Here is a 20028-nt window from a genome sequence, read left to right on the forward strand (position 1 = left end):
AAATTGATGTGTGGACTAGTTAATTGTCAAATTATTTAATAAAAAGGCCTTTCTATGCACACTCTAAAAGATTTTCTACAATCATCATCACTCTGGTCTCAGCTTGTATTGGCTGGAGCTCTATAAGAGCACTTGTTGGAAATATAGTGTGGGATTATGACTTGGTGAGGGAGACTTGCAGAATTTGCTTCTACAGACCAATCTCATTCTTGTTGATGTCAGTGGCAAAACTCCCAGTGATTTCCAGAGAAGCAGGAACAAGAACTCATTTAGAGCCCTGGGAAGCTTACTGGAATATCCCAGTGTTAACATATTAATATCCTAGTGCATAGGAGCAGCCTAGTATTAATGCTAGTACTACTTAAAGCAAAACTGTCCCTTCAAAAATAGAACATTGAGAAATAGCAAAAACAGATTAGATGATAAAACAGTATGAGGAAAGAGGGGGGAAAAAACACTGCCTTGTTTAGCTGGAGTTTTGTATTTATAAATTTAAAACTGTGTGCTGCAAAACTGCTGGAGCACTTGGTGTTTTGGGGGTCTAAAACACATCCTTAAATTTCACATCCTGCTGTCCTCTCCATTCTATAGCTTTCTGGGGAGCTCAAGGATACAGTCCATTAATTTACAAATCTCTGCTGAAGTGAAATATTTGTGATTTTGCTTATTAAACTGGCTTCATTAAGCAATATGACCAAATCCTCTAGTTTTCCTCAGCACCTCTTGCACTAAGGCTTTATACATATTTACATGTGCAGTGCACAGGGAATTCAGTCTGTGCAGAGGGCCATAAGGGCTTGAGGGCTAAATATGACTAAAGCCTGTATGACGCTTCCAGTCCCCTCTCCTTGAATGGGGCCAAGTCTATTTAGTGCCCTACTGATCCCATAGTTCTTTAATTTCACCAGATGACTGGATAATACTGAGACCTACAGGATCTGATGACTTGACATTCCTCAAAAAGAAAGAAAAGAAAGAAACAATTTCTGGACAAAACCAGGAAGACCAGTTAGCACTTATCAAACAGCAAGCAGCATGGGACAATGAGACTCACTTCAGCAAGGACAGATGGGAACACACTGTGCTTTGGAATAATTGTATTGACTAAATGAATACATGTAAGCAGTCAGCAGTGTGGTGGATCTTTTCAAAAGTTCGGGTGAGAAAAACTTCTAATAACGCTGTTGATTTAGAGTAGAAAATATGGCCATTCTCTAGGAAAGTTTATTCTGAAACAAAGCAATATTTAAAGTAATTTGAACATGCATTAAATGTTATGAAACAACTAATACTGCACGGTAACAGACTCAGTTGAACAAACTGCTTGAACTAAGAATGTTCCCTGGACACATTTTTAAAAGTTGGCAGGGAAAAAAGTATCTGTGCAGAATATTGATTCTCAAAATTACTTTTTCTAAAAGAGATTACAAAAACAGGGATTGTAGTTGCCTTTGGGTTTAGAAGTGGTGTTTATGTGATGATATACTTGCTTTGCCTGGCTATTTAGAGCTCTGTTTTTTCTCACAGCTATTAATTCTAATACCACTATTATAAACACACATCCAAAGAACTTCACAGTTTTTCTGCCAAAAATACTAGCTACCTCCAAAGGTAAAGAAGACATATAATCCCCACAACTCAGCCCCTTCACTGTTTATTGGAATAGCCACAGGGCATATTCCTCAGACATTTTCAGAACATCCGGTGCTCTCTCACCTTCATCTCCTCATTTTCCTTCCCTCTGCTGTTAAGTCTTTATTTCACTTTATTTAACTCTGAGAAGTGTTTGAGCTGCAAATGGTTCTGAAGAAACAGTTCTGTTTCTTGCAAGTCTCATACAGTGAAATTAATTAGGAGTTTTTCTATTGGGCTTTGGCAAGCTTTAGGTCAGGTGCTACCAAAGAATTTCTGTAATACATTTACACGAAAAGGTATGGAAGCTTGCACTCTGCAATAAATTCAGGCTGTTTGCCCTTGCCTATCCCAAGAAGGCAAAAAATTAGAAATGTCCTTCTAAGAAAAAAAAAAAACAAAACACAACAATAAAAAACCCTTATACTTCTTGTGCAGAACAGTAGTAAACTGAGTTTTATGAGTTCTATCACAACCATATAAAACGCTTTACTGAAAAGACCACTGAGCTGGAAAAACTCAGGAAAAACTACCCTGAATTCCATGTGAACACTCATAAATCTGCCCCCCTTTTCTTTTTTTCCTAAAGCACATTTACCATAAAACTCATGTTCCACATCAGATTTCCTCTCTATTTCATAGCAAGTCTCAATATCTCACACAATCTAAAACATATAGACTTGAATTCTAAACTTTATTTCAGACGTATAGCGTTACCACACAGGCAATAGGTTTGGGTTTCAAGCTCTGTATATATCTGCGATTTGCAATATCATATTATTTATTACCCTTCTTAAAGGTAATGAGGAGTAAAATACAATGAACAAGAAAAGATATAAAGACAGTCGTGATGTTGTTGTAAGTAAAGGAAACTTGAATATTTAAGTAAGGCCATTAGTCAGAGAACAAAGTCAAAGCTTCAAATACCCCTAAAAAACAATGACTTTATATACGTGGCAAGACACTAGCAATAGGTTCCAAATCCAGTATCTGTATTTAACAGATAGACAGAATAAATCAGTCATACCTGAGATAAGCCAAGATGTACAGATGCTGTTTCTGAGATGTACATTATTTTGCCATCTGATGCTACCACAAAAACAAAGCCATCCAAAGTCTGAAAAAGAGAAATACGTAGGGTAAAAAGCAAGCACTCTGTTTAAACCATTTACCGTGAAAAAAATGTTTGAAGTCTTCTGTGGAAGATTGCTATCCAACTTCAACAGCAGCAAATAGCAGCAAAATTTAAGGAACAGAAACCTTTATCCAGTGCTGTCCCTAGAAACTCTGTGACATGCACACATTGTGAAATCCAATTCATTCCCCCTACAGATGCTAGCTTTACTGCTTCACTTTAACATTCTCCTGTTGATTCTGGTTATTTTAGTACTTAGTACAAATCCTGAGCTATGTGGTACTTAGGGGAAAGTCTAGCACTACGCAAGCCATTTTTTATGGTATAATTGGCAGACACAGCTTACCACTATTTGCAATATATATAATGATACCATAAGCAATGCTTTACATTTCTCTGACTATATTTTTAATAATGTCTTCCTGAACAGAGGGCTGCCTGCTATGTAGCTATGCAAACTTCGGGAAAGTAAGTAAAGCAAATCGGCAGTCAAAACTTTATCACACTTGAAAAGAAATATTTACTCATGTATATCCCTACAGTTGGTGAATCTCGACTAACGGTAATACGTAATGCAGACTTGAGGTCCAATCCTACAAATTCCTATTGATGGGATATTGACTGGAAGATAGATACTACTTGTGTGAGTAAAAAATGAAGTTGAGTTTAGTCATATACCATTCATATGAGAAAAGATAATGTGAATATCTTCACATACATAGAGGCTATGAGTTTGGGGGTACCTTGACTCTTCAGTGCCCAATTTGATGGACTTTTTTCAAAAGTATCTGATATTCTTGGTCAAAAAGTATCCATTATCTCTAACTGGTTTAGGAAGTCTTGATCAACACATACATATGAACGTCATCGGAAAATATATGTTAAGTAGAAAAAAGTTTTTACAGTACACAGATAAAAGAAACGCCTGTTTTAATTCATCCTTTAAGTTACTGAACCAGGAAAGAAGCAATAAAATTCTGTGTGCTTCATGTTCTTACAGTGCTGCCCCAATAAGAAAATATTCCAAATTATTCTCTGGCCTACTAACGATTCTACAGCATGTAATTGAAACCAGACTACTCTCTGCCTTCGCTTTTTTCTTTTTTGGAACACAAATTAAATTTTGTAGAACTATTAAAATGGGAAATAAATTACTGCATCCTTAGCCATAACTTTGCTTTTAAACACTGTCATCTTGCAATTGCTCTGCCCGGTATCATAACTAATACCGTGTCAGTGCTTCCATGACTGCATTATGTGGTGCAGTAGGTCTCTAAATTTCTGATACAGAAAAGCATATTGAAGCTGAAACTTCACATGTAAGGTTTCAGCCTGAGAACCTTTAAAAAAAGTTTACGGTAAATGTGGGTTTATTAAAATGTTGAGCATTCGTAATTCAGAAATAACTGAACTGTAAAATGAGTATTACAGGTGATTAGCATATAATGTTACTTAAGTTCATTTAATGCCCGACAAAATGTAAAAGATCCAACAGGGAGGAGGAGCAAGTGCAACAACGATGATTTTTATGATATAACTAGATATGTATTTTCTAGGTAGGCCAGTCATTCTGATAGGACATCACCTACTTAAAACTGAATTTTCAAGGCTAGAAATACCTCCACATGAGATCATTTTGAATGAAACGTATCGATTAGCATTTACTATATGCGGTCAGTGACGCATGCTTCAAAACGCTCTACCGACAGCGCGCGCTCTGTTCAGTTGTGGAGAACGGGTGATATTTTGCAGGGCTGCCGTACAACAAATAAACAACCCCGCACGGCATTTCAAACGCCGGAGGGCCTCGCACGGCTCTCCCGGCTGGCCCGCCCCGCCGCCTCTTCGCCTCCCCCGGAGTACGCGCCTTGCTTCTGCCCGGGGGGGAACGGCAGCTACCCGAGGGGGCTGCACACGGCACGCCGGGCGCCGCCGCCAATGGCCGGGGCGCGAGGCGGGCGGCTGCCGTTGGGGCCAACGGCCGGGGCGAGCCCCGAAGGCCACCGGCTAGCAGGGGACAAAGGTGGGCGACTCGGCGGGGAGAGGAGGTGGGAAGCGGCCGCAGAGCCCGAAGAGAGTTTCTGTGTGGAAGTTTTTGTCCCCGGACGAGCGAACAGTTAAAAGAGCTCCAGCTCTGTGACCAGGAATTAACCTCCCACAATAAAAACGGCCCTTAAACGAGTACGGTTTACTAGGTCTTTAAAATCGGGGGAGAAAAACCCTTGCTATATTAAGTACACATATATTTAAAAAAAAAAAAAAGAGCTAAATGTAATTATTACCACCACCATCACCTCCGGCTGGCACATCCGCCCCAGCTACTTCCTACACTCTCCTACTCGGGGGGTGGAATTCAGAGGAATTCCAGAGCGATCAACGGGATCTTGAGCAACGGTGTTTTCAGGTGGGAACGTCCACGGGAGATCTAATCCAGATGTTCCCCCCCAACCCGCCTGGGGACCCCTGCTCTCACAGGTTTCCCCTCCCGAGTGACCGGCGGAAAACAAGCCCCTATGCTCAGCACCTTTCCGGCCTAACCGCCCTCCCCTTCGCCGCTCGCCGGGGGCTGCCTGCGGGACAAACCCAGCACCTCTGGAGCGTACTGGCTATCGCTTTTACGGCTGGGAGAGGCTTGGCGTGCACAGAGAGCCCATTAGTGCCACAGTAAACTGTTACTTCTGCTAATATCAAACGCGAAAACAAAACAAAAATAATTGAAGTGGTTGGTGCCTCGGTTTTTCTCCCCTCCCGGCCGGCGCGAGGCTCCTCTGGCGGTGCGGTGGAAAAGGAGAGGCCGGCGGTTGATCACACCGCAACACCAGGCTTCCGATGCGCAGCGCGTAGGAGAGGAGGAAGGCGTCCACTACCTGAAGCAAATGGGATCCGAGCTCCTTGGCCACGTTATCCAAGGGCCCTATCCTGCTTGGCTGTCCCCAGGCGTCGCCCAGACCTACAAGGGAACCAAGGAGCTGGTTAGAGCGGGAAGCGGAGCCGGGCCCACCCTGCCTCCCCGGCGGGACTCCCGCTGTCCGCAGCCCGCCCGCTCCCCCTCCTACCCACAACCCTTCTCCCGCGGGGGGAGCCTCCGCGGAGGCAGGCGCGGAGCACCCGGCCTGCCCGCAGCCTTGCCGGGCACAGCGCAGGCCACTTGACGCCCAGCGCGGGTCCCAGTCGGAAAGCACAAGGAGGTGAGAGGCACTTCAGTTACGGCCCCGGCCACGCGTGCTCCCCGCGGGAGGCGCGGCAGGACGGCCCCTGACACCCGGCGGCGGGCGTTGCCCGACGCGGCCCCCTCGCCCCGCTGCCCTCCGCCAGCCGTGCGGGAGCGGGGCTTGCCCGGGGCTGCCGGTGCCGACGACCCCCATGCTGGCCAAAGCGGGTCGCGGCTGGGGAGGTGGCTGAGGAGGTTAAAGAGGGCGGGAGCTCGGTCGGGGAGGAACTGCCCCGACGGCCCCTTCACCTGCGCACGGACGTGACCGAGCGATGTGCCGTCGCGTTCACACAGCTTCGCTCCCCGCACCGGGCCGAGCTCCGGACCCGCTGACCCGACAGGCCCGACCCGGCCCCGCCGCTCCGCCCCAGCGCTGCCCGCGGGGTGCTGGGTGACACCCGGCACTGCCAGGTGACAGTGGAGGGTCACTGATGGAGCTGGGCTGTGGGGGGCTTGGTCTGGGATTTGGTTGTTTGTTTTTCATTTCCTCCACGTGAAGAAGGCTTGCACCAAGCTCCCCGGTGGAGCTGAGACCACTACTTGTGCCAGCCGGAGAGCTGGAGGCTCATGTCGGCAGCTGACGGCAGGCCCTGCAGCGCGCCATTGCCCGCAAGGGCGCACAGATGGGGCGGGGAGGGGGGTGGGGGGGAAGAGGGACGGGACTGCACCAATTTAATGCCTCCTTTTTGAAGAGAAAGGAGAGAAAAGGCGGGTCAAGCCCTCGGGGCTACAGCACGGCTTCTGAGGGGCCGCGGAACCCGCGGGGTGTTCCTGCCCGTGCCTCCCTGCGGCCGAGAGGCGCTGCGGGAGGGCCGGTGGCGGGTGAAGGGCGGGGATGCTCGGTGCTGCCAGCGCGCCGGTGCTGGCCGTGCCCCGGTGTCAGCGGAGCCTCTTCCCACGCCGCGCTCCGCGAGGCGAGCGCAAAGGAGCCCGCGGCTGCCGGCGCCAGGCGGGGTACCCCGGCGGCCTCGGCCGGCCCCGACGCCTCCTTTCTGCCGTCTCAAGGCAGCAGCAGCGCCCATGGTCAGTCCCAAGGGGAGCCGTCTGTCTCCCTGCCCCGTGTCCGTCGCTTCTGCTGCCCCAGCGGCTCCCGCTCCAAAGCGCGCCGCAGAAGCGCACGGTGCGCGGCCGCACTTTCCCGTGGGTAGGGGAAGGACACCTTCCCTTCTCCGGAAGAAGTGTTTGGCCATGCAGTGGGAAATCTGCTTTGAAGAACCAAACGAAAAGTCGCACTTTTCGACGCCATTTCCCAATTCGCAGGTTGGAGAAGACTCCTAAACTTCCAGGGACCCGTCAAAGAGTTCTTTCTGCTGAAACACTGCTTCCCCTGGGGCGGAAAGTTTGAGGATGGCAGAGACATCCTGCGGTCTTTTTCCCAAGACGGTAACAAATGCAGCCGGCGGAGCCAGTCCCGCTGCTGCGCGGCTCGCCCTTATTTCGATGTGCGAATTGCAAATCTCGAAACATGGCACTGTAACCCTATCAAGGGGCTTAGGCACAGCGGTGTAAAAACTGTCCTGAAACGAGCCCTAACTTTCCGAAGGACGAAGCAGATTTAGTATTTGAGCCACTCACGAAGAAGCCCTTCGAGAACGAACCGCACCTGTGCGTGGCAATCTGCTCCGTCCCGTCCATCACGGCTGGCCAGGTACGGTTTCACGGCATCCCCAAGATCTCCACTATTTTTGAGGTCCTTTCCTAAGACGGACTTAAAAAAAAAGAATTTGCTTCCGCAGATTTGTTCCCTTTGAAATTGTAAATTGGAGTCGCAATTGCGAACTCGCCTCAAACGTAAACGCGTTTGGTGGATCAGCCCGGCATTCGTCTAAGCTTATTTTAAAGCCGATTATTTTATCATTTAATGCACCGGCAGATCCTTTTGAAGGTGGAAACGAAATGAATAAAACCTGACGTACAGATAAAGGACTAACGCCCATTAACTTGTCTTCCGAGAGATTTGCAAATGCGCAGCCTACGTCCCGTAAACATATGGATGCAATAGACTCAGGCGAGCTGCTCCTGCCCAGCCAGTAAATAAGGCACATTTTCACTCACTGGACTGGAGCGAGGCCAAAAGAGCTGCCGATACAAAGCCGAGCCTTTCCTCCAGCGCTTAAACGCGGCGGGAGTTTGCCGGGGGTGGCCCCGGCCGGGGAAGGCTGCGGGTCTCCGGCCGGCTGTGCAGCCGGTGCCTTTGCCCGACAGGTCATTTCCAAGGAAACGTCTGAAACCGCGCCGGTGCAGCCCGGGTTACCTACCAGGCTGGTAATGGCCCGGAGAGGCGATTTCCCTGTGAGGGAGCGAGCGAGCAGCTGGCGCATCCTTCCTTGCAAACGCTGGGGACACCCGTGGAGGTGGCCTGGCCCCCGAGCCCTGCTGGAGGCTAGGGGATGGCCTAGCGCCAGCGTCTTGGGGCGACTCCGGGCGCCGCCGGTAGCCTAAAGCCCGGAATGCCGGAGCCGGGCTTAGCGGCAGAGCCCGCCCCGGCGGGCAGGAGCTGTCAGGGCTTCCCTGCGGGGAGGGTGACTCGCCGGCCCCAGGGGAAACCTCCTCTTTCCTGGCACCCCGCCGTCGGCAAACATGGACGGGATGAGCCCCTCTCCTCGTTTGCCCTCCGTTTACCGGTGTCCGTAACGGCCGCCGGTCCCGTCCCCACCGGGACGGGATCAGTGCCGGGAGAGCAAGGCAGGACGGGCACAGCGGGATGCCTGGCAGGCAACTTAGCGTTAGGGGGAAATCACCGGCCCTGGTGGCATCTGTGCCCGCCAACCCCTCCTCGGGCACCGGCCGGCGGGTTCGGCTCCGACAGCGGCGTCCCAGGGGCAGAGAGGGGTTTTTGCACAGACACCCCGAAGTACGCGCGATTTTGCCGCTGGAAGACGTCCTCCTCCCTTCGGCAAACCCGGCACGATTCCACCACCACCACCACATTTTGACATCGCTGGCTGTTTTTTAAAGAACCTCAACATTCACTTTGTACCATTTCCCAGTTGCCGGGGGGCGGGGGGTGTGAGTTAAACCGTAACAAGATCTAGAAATATTTGGGAACAACTCCCACCTTTGCTCTCCAAATATATAAATTCGTACGCACACGTTTGAAAGCCCGGTAGCTTTTCTGCTTGGGATTCTGCTAAAAGAATTACTTAGCGATGTATTATGTTAAGTATCGGATTGCCCTGTAACTTGGAGTATTTCCTTTGTGCCTACTGTATTGTTCCCCGGCTCCCCCGGAGCGCAGGGTCCCCCCGCGTTATTCAATAGCCGCCCTTCACAAGAAACCTGGGTCAACTACAAGCGTCGGGATTTTCAGCGCCGCCTCTCCCGGGGGATGTTTCCCCCAGCGCGGTTGTGCCTCCCTCGGCCGGGAGAGCAAAGGGGAAATTACCGGGGGGGCGGGAGGACGGGGACAAGGTGGGGGGGACGGCGAGCTGCCAGCCCCGGTCTCCGCCGGGGCCGGGGCGAAGGGCGGCCCCTGCCCTCCCTCTGGCTTTGGCTCCCTCGTTTAGGCGAGTCCGCGGGGTTGGATGGGGTGGGGGGGGGGCTGTCACCCCCTGAGGTGGGAGAGACAGCGGAGCCCTGGGTGAGGGGCAGAGTTTAGGCTTAGGGCAAGGTCTGCGGCGGGGGGCGACAGCCCCGACGGCACAGGGCATCGCACCGCTTGGCAGGCGGGGCCGAGGGGCCGGGATGGGTCTGGGGCCGGCGGGGAGCCCCCGGCCCCGGCGGGGGTAGCCTCTACTCAGGGCGGGGGGCTCCCACGACGGGGTGGCTTTGGGAAAGAGCAGGGCTGCGGTTAACTTCGGCGGGGATGTAGCGGCCCTCCCACCCCCTCTCTGCGGGCTTCAGCGTCAGCGGCCGGAAAGGCGGCCGAGTGCTGGGCGGGGGCAGCGACGGGCGTGAAGATCAAGACTTTAGTTTTAAAAAAAGAAAAAAGAAAAAGGCCAATTCCCAGAAGGAAAAAAGATCCAAACAACAAAAACGCCCTCCAGGACGGCCGGACAACGCCAAACCCAGCTCATCCCGGCGAGCCAGGAACACCAGATCCCGTTAACAGGCCCGAAAGGGGACGCATGACAAACAGCGAGGTTCCGGACAGAGCCACAGCCACCAGCGCAGGGACCCTCTCCCTCCCTCCCGCCCGCCCTCCCGGAGCGACCCCTCTGCCGCCGCCCGTCTCCGCACCGAGGGGCTGCCAGATCCCACCGCCGGCAGCGGCCGCCCAGCCCCAGGGAAGCCCTAATGGCTCTTGTGTTTTAGTAAGAGCTTTTAATGCCACTATTAGCGGTTATTACAATAGAGGCACGGTTTTGTAGGGGGATTACTCACGCCGCCGGCTCGGGATTTCTTTCTTTATTTATTTTTAATTCATTAATGAACCCCTTCCGAGTGCGTATAAAAATTAGATGATGAAATAGCTGCAATTCGCCTTGATTTTCTTAAAATATTAATTCACGGCCAAGTTTAAATAGGGACCGAAAACTCTGTCTGTTCCTAGTGATTTCTATTGTCTGCGTCTTGGAGTCTCAGATCTACCGCTGAGTCGTTTTATTCAGATTATTTTGTATAGCGCGCATTATCTTTTGGGTCACTGATTAATCAGCTCGTTCCCGTCCTGTTTAAACATCCAGAAACGTGCGGTTTTATAGACAGTTTTGGAAACTGAGCCGGGGATGGGGGAGGGAGTGGGTCACAATTTAACCGGTCTGCCATAACCGGGCGGCAGCGAATCGCGGTTTTTAAACGCAATTTCTTCTCGCGTCTCTTTCTTTCATTTGCACATTTTTAGGGGAAAAAAAATACTGACAGTCAAGACAGAAGAAGTCCCGTGGTGTATTTTCGTTCTACAGTAATAAATGCCTTGGCAAAAAATCAAAACGCCGGAGAAGACGATCTTACAGAGCAGGAGCGTGGGGGAGGCCGTAGCTTGCTGCTGTCTTCTGGACTTTAATTCCTGCATCTGAAGGTCAGAGCGAAACCGCACGGCAAAATCTGTGAGACCGGAGCACGAAATTGTGCCTTCCAGGGCTTGCACTTTGAGGGGAGAAAGGAGCTGAAATATAAATCTCCTTTCACTCTCGTTTCTTTGAGCCTGATCGGGCGCCTCCGGGGCGGAGGGGGCTGGGGGTGGGGGGGTGGGGGGAGCGGAATCCGTGTGTTTAGTCCAAAATGTGCATCTTCGGGAAAACCCTGGCCGGGGTGAGCAAGGGGAGACCTGTCCGAACCCCCTTACAAGCCCTGCCGAAGCGCTGAGACTAGGCAGCCCGGTGAGGGTCCCAAACTTTGCCTAAACTACGTGTCAGCTCACTCTGGAAATAAAGCAGGTGGGGGAAGCCATCCACCGGAGTTTTTAAAAACACAGCCCTCTGTCTTCCCCTCCAGTCTAGACAGAGCTGGGAGCCAGTTTTATAGCTGGACAACGTTTCTGATCAGGCTGGCTGCAGCTCCGCCGGGCCTAGCACGCATGCTGGAGGCGTCTCAGGCCCGTCCCCCCCACCACACCACCACCTCGGGCTGGAAGAAGAGAACTCCCTTGAGCCTTTCGGGGGTGATTCCCCCCTTGGTGCCGGCCGGGGCGTCCCGGGGCGCTGGACCCGCTTCGGGGACGACTCCCGGGGGAGGGCGGTCAGTCCGGCTCCCACTGCCCCGGGGGCAAAGGCCGGCGGGTGGCGAGGGGGCCTGTTAGGAGCCCACCTCTACTTTAAGCCCCAGGACCTCGGACGTGGGGGTGTGTTTGTGTGTGCCCCTAATCGGGTCCAGCACTCTCGAAGGGGCACTTCTCCCCAGGTCTTACTGCCCGCAGAATTTAAGATGCCGTGCCGGGCAGCCCTCTGGGGCTGTCGGGCTTCCCCCCGCTCCCCTCCCAGTAAAGCCAACTGGAAACCACCAGCCGGGTGGGGGTGGGGTAGAGGACCCTCTCCCCTCCCTCCGCACACAGATCCCGAGGGGAAGGGAAGAGAGGGGCGATGCGGGACCGTGTGCCGTCTGTCACACACACACCCCCCGCCCGGCACCAAACGCCCGGCGGGGGAGTGGGCACTGCCCGCGGCCGCCTCTCTCCGGCTCCCCCCTCTGCCCTCCGCCCCTCCAGGCACTAAACGCACGGCTCGGGGACCGGAGGGGGTTATTCCCCCGGCCTGTCATCCCTGGATGCAAAGCTTTGGTTTTAAACGTATTTTCCATCCGTACTTAAGACGATGAAAGATCAGGAATTCGCTGTATGCATTTAAACGTTGCCCTTAATAAGCAGAGTGTGCGGAAGCGCACGCCCGGCCTGTTTAAGGAAGACAGACACATAAAACACACCCGAGCTGTGGGTATAAACCTGCTCCCGGGGCCGTCTTATTGCTCTTGAGGATCAGTAGGGCTGGAAAAGCAGGGACGCGTTCAGCAGCATCTCGAAACTTGCCGCTTTTTTTCCCTCCTAAATCAAAACCATTCGGGGGGACGCTCCCCAGCAAGGGCCGGCGAGCGGCCCCCCGAAATTACGACGCGCTATTTCTCACCGGGAAATTTCCCGAGGGGGGATAATGGCTGGAAATTGGAGCGGAGCAGCGCCTTGCTTCCCCTTGCTCCGCTAACTCGGCGTGCTTCGGGAGCGCACGCTGAAGGAGCCCTGGCTTTCCGTAGCACTGCCAGTATTTGCTCTCGAAATTACTGAATTAGATGGCCATAACGGTAAGCTTTTCTCGGTTTGGGAGTGGGGTATTTGCCGCCCCCTCCCTTTCTTTCTTTTATTTATTTATTTTTTAAATTTGCAGGCTTTTAATAAAGCTCCTTAGAAACCGCGACGGAGAGCAGACCTTCCACTCCGGAATTTGCTAATTCCTTCACTCCCCCCCTCCTCGTCCGGAGAGGCACAAACAAATGACAAAGGGGGAACCTGGGCTTTATTTAGCCACCCGCAGACACTAACCAGCGTCTCATTTCACGCCTCCCATCAGCTCAGCGGCGGCACGGAAAGGACGGGGGGCCGAGGTCTCCCCATGGGCGCCGGCCGCCTCCCCTCGCCCAAAGCGGCCCTTTTCGGCGTTCGGGGTGTAGCTGCGAGGATGGCCGGGGGCGGTGGGGTGGTTTCTACCAAACCCCGGGAGAAGGAAAGCGCGGTGTCAGGCCTCGTTGCTGCCCGTCTCCGAGAAGAGCTGCAAAAGCCACGGACGCTCAGCGCCCCGCACGGCCCCGGCCCCTCACGACCCCGGCCGTGGGGCAGCGGGGTCCCGGCCCCGCTCGGAGGCAGGTTGGGGTCGGACCGCCCTCCCCGCTCTCCCCAGCCCCAGGAGAAGGCGGAGGGCCTCTCAAGGGGGCCACCGCACCTTATTTCCCAGCCTGCGTCCCTACCTCCAGACAACTCCATCCAAACCAAAACCATAACACCCACACTATTTCTCTTCCCCCCCTCCCCCCCCCCAGCCCCAGGCCGTGCCTGGGCACCGGCGGGAGCGCCGGGCCGAGGGGCCTCCCCCGGGGCCGGGCCGGCTGCCTCCTGGGGCCGCGGACCCCGGCACAGCGGAGGCGATCAGAGCCCGCTCCCTTCGGGACGCTGACCCCCAAGCAGAAGGAGCTGAACCGGCGGCAGAGGAGGAGGAGGAGGGGGGCGAGAAGGGGAGGATTAACCGGCTGGCTCTGTCGTCCCCCCCGCCGCCGCCGCCAGCCCGGCACAGCCCCCGGCCGGGATCCCCGCTCATCCCGCGCCCCCGGACGCGGCTCCCGGGGCGCGGAGGAGGCTCGTTTTCCTTCGCCCGGCCGTGGCGAAATGTTTTCGTGTTTAGGCCTCGCGGGACCAGCCTTGCAGCCCGCCCCTCCGCACGGCACCCCCGCGGCAAGCCCCGGCTCTCGGGCGGCGCGGCGCTGCCTCCCCTTCCCAGGCAAGCGAGCTCCCTTCCACCTCCGGCGGCTTTTCCTTCCCTCGCCCGTCGTTTGCCACCCGGGGCTGGGAGCCCTGCAAACAACTTCCCTTCCTCCCAGGACGCAGAGGCGATGCGGGCTCATCAGGGGATACGTGCCTCCCCCCCCCCCCCCGCTGCCCCGTCCCTCCCGTGCGGGCCCGGCGGGAGGCGGCCGGCCCCTCCCGGGGAGCCCCGGGGTGTTACCTTCGGGGAAGACGGCTCGCATTTTCAGGTAGCTGGTGGTGAGGCGGATGATGGACGCCTTGTCCAGCTGGGAGGTGATGGCCGAGGGCAGGGGCAGGAGTTTGGCCAGTTCGTAGAATTCTCCATTTTCTTTTTCCCGTCTAGTCTTTGCCGCGTTCTTGGATTTTTCCTTCATCGCGACTACTGCAAGGCGAAGATGACACTGGCATATTAGACCCGATCCTTCCGAATGGCAGGGGGCATGGATTTCGGCTTCAGAGTTAGTATTTTCGTTTAAGGAAGGGAGGGAGGGAATTCACCCAAATCAAATAAAATAATAATAGTAATATAAAAAAAAAAAACAACCAACACGGGGGGTAGGAAAAAAAGCGGGGAAGGGGAGGGGGAAAAAAAAAAAAGCCAAACCAACCAAACAAAAACAACACCAACAGAAACGGTGCGAGGAGGGGGGAGGCGATCTCTGAGCACAGCCACGGCAGGCAAGCCGCTCGGGAGAAGGCAGTTCTGCTCTGACCCTTCAATATCTAGGGCTTCGAAACCGAGACTGAAAGACCTACACGAAGCGCGGTCCTCTGCCTGCAGCTGGAGTCGGATCTTCTCCTCAACGGGGAGCAAAGCACTGGGTTCCCTTCACTGAAGGATTTCTTCTACTCAATCCTTCCCCGTCCGTAAATGATAATAAAAGAATATTAAAAACAGAGCGTCCACGCAAGAAATCATTGGGCTAAGCAGGCTGAACCATTTTTGGACACTTTGTCTCTTAGGGAGAAAAAAAAAAAGAGAGGGAGAGAAAAATGAAAGGAAAGACCGCGCTGCTCGTTTAACGAAGTGCACAACGATCTGGTCCCGGAGCCCGAGGTGCCGAGGAGCGGACGAGCCGGCGAGGCAGCCCCCGCTAAACGAAAGTCAGAGCCCGTGCGGAGGGAGCCGACGGCTGGAGTGCTCCGAAATCACAAGCTGGCATTTCCTTCCGACGCTTCCCTCTCGGCCAGCTCCCGGCGGGCGGCGGTCGGTCTTTGCTGCAGAAAGAAGCTTTCCCCCTTCGCCGAGGGGCTCCTTCAGCGCCGGGGCGCGGGGGGCGCCCGGCCCCGGGGGGCGGCGGAGGCGGCGGCGGCGGGGCCGGGCTGGCGGCGGGGCTGGGGGCGCGGGGGGCCGCTGGCCGCGGGGCTGCTCCCGCCGCTCCGGCCGCTGCGCCCAGCTCCAAATGTGGTTCTCATGCGGAGTCAAATTAAAGGATCCGTTTTCCTCGGGACTAGTGCCACTTCAGCGTTGTCTCTTTCCAAACAAGTCCGAGCGCTGGCAAAGGCGCGGGTCTGATTTTGTTGGATTTATTTATTGGTTGGTTTTTTTTTTCCTCCTTTGAAAGAAAAAGAATTTGCAAGATCAGGAATTGTTTCTTTTTTATTATTATTAGTAGTATTATTGGTCACGTATTTAAAGAGCAAGGCGGTGGCTCTTTCGCATAGACATGCCTTTCAAAGGCGAAGGGAGGGTTTGCTACATTCACCTCCCGCAAGGAGCAGCGATCCTCACCGTACAGCAAGGATCGAAGGTAAAATTCCCCTCCTCTCGGAAATCCTAGCCGCCACGCTCCTCGCCTGAAAGCACCGATATCTCCGCTTTTTTTTTCTTTCCTTTTTTTTTCCTTTCTTTTTTCTTTTTTTTTTTTTTTTTTTTTCCAGGGGCAGAAGGAGCTCTGAAGTGGACCCCTCGGTTAATTCTTTCGCAAAGGCTGCAGAAAGCCAGGAGAGCCTCAAGAGGGGAGGGGATAATGTATCCGTGACGTGTCCTCCCGCGCAGCGCCCTCCGAGGGACCCAAATACAGAGGAGCCAGAAAAGAGCCGCAATTAGCACTTACGATGGGACGGGAGGCCAGGGCGGGGGGAGCCGGGGGCGGGGGCCCTTTGCTCTGGCAGCCCCAGCCCGCTCCCCCCGACCTCCCCACGCGGCCGCGGGGCGCCGGCGGAGACCCCCGGCCCCCTCGCCCCATAACCCGCCGTCCCTTGGTGCACCGGCCCTGAACCCCGCGGCGCCGGGGGCCGGAGGGGTGGGGTGGGACTTGTACCCCCAACCGTGATCCCGGCTGCCGGAGGGGGGCCGGGGCACGAGCATGCGTGGGGCCGCGTCACGCGCGGGCCCTCCTTCACCAGACCCACTTGCAGCGCCATTAATTCAGCCGAGCGCTTTCCCCTGTTGTTTTTGCACCGGGTAAAAGGGGGAAAACGTACCTGCGTACACGTACATACGTGTGTGTGTGACATGCACACTTGCATACCTATACATAGCACACATTTACACTCTATATAAACATAACCTATATTTTACACACGCATTGCACGTGTGTGTGCGTATATACACACACGAGTACATTTACAAAGGCACGCACACGCACAAATTTGTACACGGCCCCTCGCACCGCTGCGTGCGGGGCGAGGGGAGGTGCGGGGCCGAGCCCCGAAGGAGGCGTCGGGGGGTGCCGAGGGGCCCCCCTGTCCCGTTCTCACCCCTCGCCGGTGCCTTGCCGGCAGCCGCTGCCCCTCACAACCACCCCACACAACCCCCGACGTGACTCCCCGCTGTCCGACGGGCCGCCCCTGACCAGGGCTTCACCCCGGAGCGGCCCAAGCGGGTCCTCGGGGGGAGGTGGAAGAAACCCCCCGAGCTCCCGGGGTCTGCAGGACTCCACGCGGCGGAGACCCGGCGGCGGGCCCACGCATCCGGCGTGGGCAGAGCCGGGCGACACGGCGCTCACGGGGCTGTAGTTGCAGGGCTCGGGGCCGGCTTTTGCAGAGGTTGTCACAGCAGCCGCTGAAACAAGAGCGGTGCCGCAGTCCTCCCTTCCCCGCCAGCGTCACGGCCCGAGCGACAGGATTAAAGCGGGCCCGGACAGGACCGCGCCGTGCCAGGCCTGGCTTTGACGCGGCCGCGACCCGACGGGAGCCCTTCGCGCTCCGAGGGTACCGCCACGCTGCTGCGAGTGGCACGGGCGTGGGGACACACACGCACACGTACATACACCCACCCCCACGGGGAACCAGCCCCATCCAGCGCCCCTCGCAAAAAAAGCTGCCCCGCGGGCCTGCTGCGCACGAACACGCGTGGGCCCGCCACCATCCCGGCTGCGCGGAGTGGGGGAGCCGGGCTGCAGCCGGAGATTAAAGCAGCGGGGATTAAAGCACCCTCCGTGCGAAGAAAAGGAGGGAGCAGGCACGGAGCGGCGGGCAGAGCACGGCGAGGCGCGGCTCCGCAAACCGCGGGCACGGGGAGGACGCCGAGGGGGGAATGGGAGCCCCCGTTTGCAAAACACAATGCACCCGTCCTTAATATTAATCCCCCGGAGAGGCCCGGCCGGCGGCCGAGTGTGTTTGCTTAAGCTCGCCCGCCCCTCTCTAATTATCCTATTACACCAGAAAGGGCCCGGCCCGGCGTTGTCGAGGGAAAGGCCACGCTCTTTAACCTCCCCGCCGCCGGCACGGCTGCCCCGGTTCCCGGGGCGGGGGGGGCCCGGGCCGCCCCCGCGGGGCCGCGCCGGCCGGGGAACGCCGGTTGCCGCACCGCACCCGGGGGTGCCGTCCCCGGGCGAGCTGGGAGCCTGGGGCACCTTTTCTGCTTGAAAAGTGGGGCAAGAAAGGGCCGGGGAGCGGCACCCCGACGGGCCCCGGGCCCGTCCCGCATGGCCTCTCGCCCGCTCCCGTCACAAATCCGCCCCGCTCCTGGCTCAGGTACCCGGCGGCGTCCCCGTCCCTCGGGTGGCGCGGCTGGGGGAAGTCGGCTTTTGCAAGGGAGGACGGCGGGGACGGGGAACAGGCTCCCTGCCCCGCCGTCCTGGGTGGGATTTAGGCTAGAGCTGGCTTCCAGGTCAAGGAAACCTGAACGAAAGGGTTGCAGAGCGGTGGGACCCGTTTTACCCTCCCGCATTGCCCTTTTTACCCGCAAAACAGGAGCAGCCCCGCAGCCCCGTGGCAGAGGGGGACCCCTCTCACAGGGCGCAGGCTCGGGGACGGCAGATGTAGTCGGCGATTAAACCCGCCGCTCTATTTTTCTTTTTACGTAGGCACGCTCCGCCCGGGACTTCTTCTCGCCGAGCAAAACCAAACCAAAATTAATCTAGAAAAAAAAACAAACCAACAAACCAAAACACCAAAACACCAGTGGAAAAGAAACTTCAGCCTTTCGGGGACATGCTCAAAACTCAATACAACCTCCGCCCGCCGCCGAAACGGGACTCAGTAGCAGAGGTAAAATAAATTATACGGGGGAAAAGTATTTTTTAATATCTATATTTTTATATATATATGCGGGAAAGAAGCTGGATTTCAAGGCAGGTCCTAACGGCTCCGATACAATAAGCTCTGCGATCGCTAACCCCGAGAAGGAAACTATACGGGACGTTTCGGTGTCCGGTAAACAACATATAGGGACGAGCGTTTGGGTCTCAAAGAAAGACGAGAGGGGAGGACGTTACGTTTCTAACAAATTACAGTGGTTTGGAGAAAGGGCAGCTTTGCGAATGGTTACAACATAATCCCGATAGAAAAAGAAAAAAAAAAATCACGTTGCTACAAGGGTGACCCAAACCTATCGAGGGGGATTCGCGATATTCAACTCGGTGAGTCCGAGGTGGCCGCAGGGACCTTCAGGGAAGGGCTTCCCTCCGGCCGTTTGAATAAGAAACTCCACGCCAGGGACGAAAATAAATAAGGAGAATAAAGAAAACAGTGAATTATTTAAATATTCAGATCATATTTTCACTGCCACGTTATTGTTGAATGATAAATTGGGCGCACACACACACACGCAAAACCCAACCCGCTGTTATTTAACGAGCCCTTTCCCCGGTTCGAGGGGGAAGCTCTTCTGCACCGGGGCGGAGGTAAAGGGAGAGCGTTTTTTCCCCAGGTGAGCTGTAATGCGGGGGGACAGTTCCCTTTCCCGCTCCTCCCTCCGAAGGGTTTAAACTAAAAATGGAAAATAAACGGCAAAACGTGTGTGTGTGTGGGGAAAAAAAACCCCAAACTCAAACCCACGCCGCACGGACAGACTCTACCGGCAGCGGCTCCTCCGCCGCGAACGGCGCGTTGTCCGCCTGCGGCGCGCCGGGGGGCACCGGGGCTTGCGCGGAGGGGCAGAGCCCTTGAGCGCCCCACGGCCTGTGTGTGGAGGGGTGTTTGGGGTGGGGGGGTTACGCGGGTGGGTGACCGCGGGGGATTTCCCCGCGCCCCGCCGCGGAGGGAGGCTTGTGGCGGGGGGCAGCCGGGCGCGCAACCCACGCGTGTCCGCGTCGCGCAGGGGCGGCTGCTGGCGTCGGGGGTAGGTGGGGGGCAAGCCCGAGGGGCTTATTTTGCGCGGTGGCGAGATCCCGGGGAAGGCGCTGACCGCGAAGAAGCTCAAAATGGGGCGTTCAACGCCTTTCTTTTCTCTTTTCTTTCTTTCTTTTTTATTTATTTTTTTTTAATTTTTTGGGGTAATCCCGAAGGAGAGGCAAATAGCGCCTCTCAGGCGGAGTGGGTGCCGGCACGGGTACACGGGTGGATGTGTGTCCCCTCCCCCCCCCCCCTCCCCCGTGTGTGTGGGCGCGCAGTGGGGCAGCCCCGCCACCGCTCCCCTCCCAACCCCCTGCCCCCCCCCAGCCCCCCCAGGCGGGAACCGGGCGGCGGGGAGGGGGAGTGTCCAGGGACCCTTCGGCCGCCGTTTGCAGAGGTCGTCCCCGCCGTCTGCAGGGTCGGTGGCGGGGAAGAAGGGCCCAGGCAGGGGCAGTCCCCCCAGCCCCCGTGACAGCGGTCCCGGTGCCACACGGTCAGTTCTTGGCGACAGACACCTTTGCAGGGCTGTGGCTTTTGGTCTTTCACATACGTGTAATTTTCCCGTGTTTCTCCATCTCGTAAGCTTGTATAATACACGTGAAGCTGAACGGGTCTGGGCCAGGGAAGAGGGGGCTGCAGGGCCAAGCGCAGTGTGGGTCTTAA

The 20028-nt window shown here is 55.7% G+C and overlaps 2 protein-coding genes across 2 annotated transcripts in view; one reads left to right on the forward strand and one right to left on the reverse strand.

The window, feature by feature from the left end:
* SIM2 (SIM bHLH transcription factor 2) overlaps positions 1-14976 on the reverse strand; it is a 61593-nt gene extending 46617 nt beyond the window's left edge. The window contains exons 1-4 of the mRNA XM_075100293.1: positions 14620-14976; positions 14063-14245; positions 5635-5717; positions 2660-2749 (exon numbers count right to left, since the gene is read on the reverse strand). Of these exons, the coding sequence (XP_074956394.1) occupies positions 2660-2749; positions 5635-5717; positions 14063-14237 (348 nt within the window). The 5' untranslated portion in view covers positions 14238-14245; positions 14620-14976. The remainder of the gene's footprint in view (positions 1-2659; positions 2750-5634; positions 5718-14062; positions 14246-14619) is intronic.
* Positions 6602-7913, forward strand: LOC142051989 (uncharacterized). The gene is made up of 2 exons (XM_075081851.1): positions 6602-7001; positions 7239-7913. Exons 1-2 carry the CDS (start codon positions 6602-6604, stop codon positions 7535-7537), a joined length of 699 nt encoding a protein of 232 aa, XP_074937952.1. The 3' UTR covers positions 7538-7913.
* Positions 14977-20028: the final 5052 nt, after the last annotated feature.

The sequence above is a fragment of the Phalacrocorax aristotelis genome, chromosome 1 (genome assembly GCF_949628215.1).
Source record: "Phalacrocorax aristotelis chromosome 1, bGulAri2.1, whole genome shotgun sequence".
Lineage (NCBI taxonomy): Eukaryota > Metazoa > Chordata > Aves > Suliformes > Phalacrocoracidae > Phalacrocorax > Phalacrocorax aristotelis.

What these genes read in the sequence shown, in the direction of transcription:
- LOC142051989 (XM_075081851.1), top strand. Translation starts at nt 6,602, where the DNA reads ATGGGGCGGGGAGGGGGGTGGGGGGGAAGAGGGACGGGACTGCACCAA. An exon ending in AGGCAGCAGCAGCGCCCATG is followed by an intron (nt 7,002 to 7,238) that starts GTCAGTCCCAAG and finishes CCCAATTCGCAG; the next exon opens with GTTGGAGAAGACTCCTAAAC.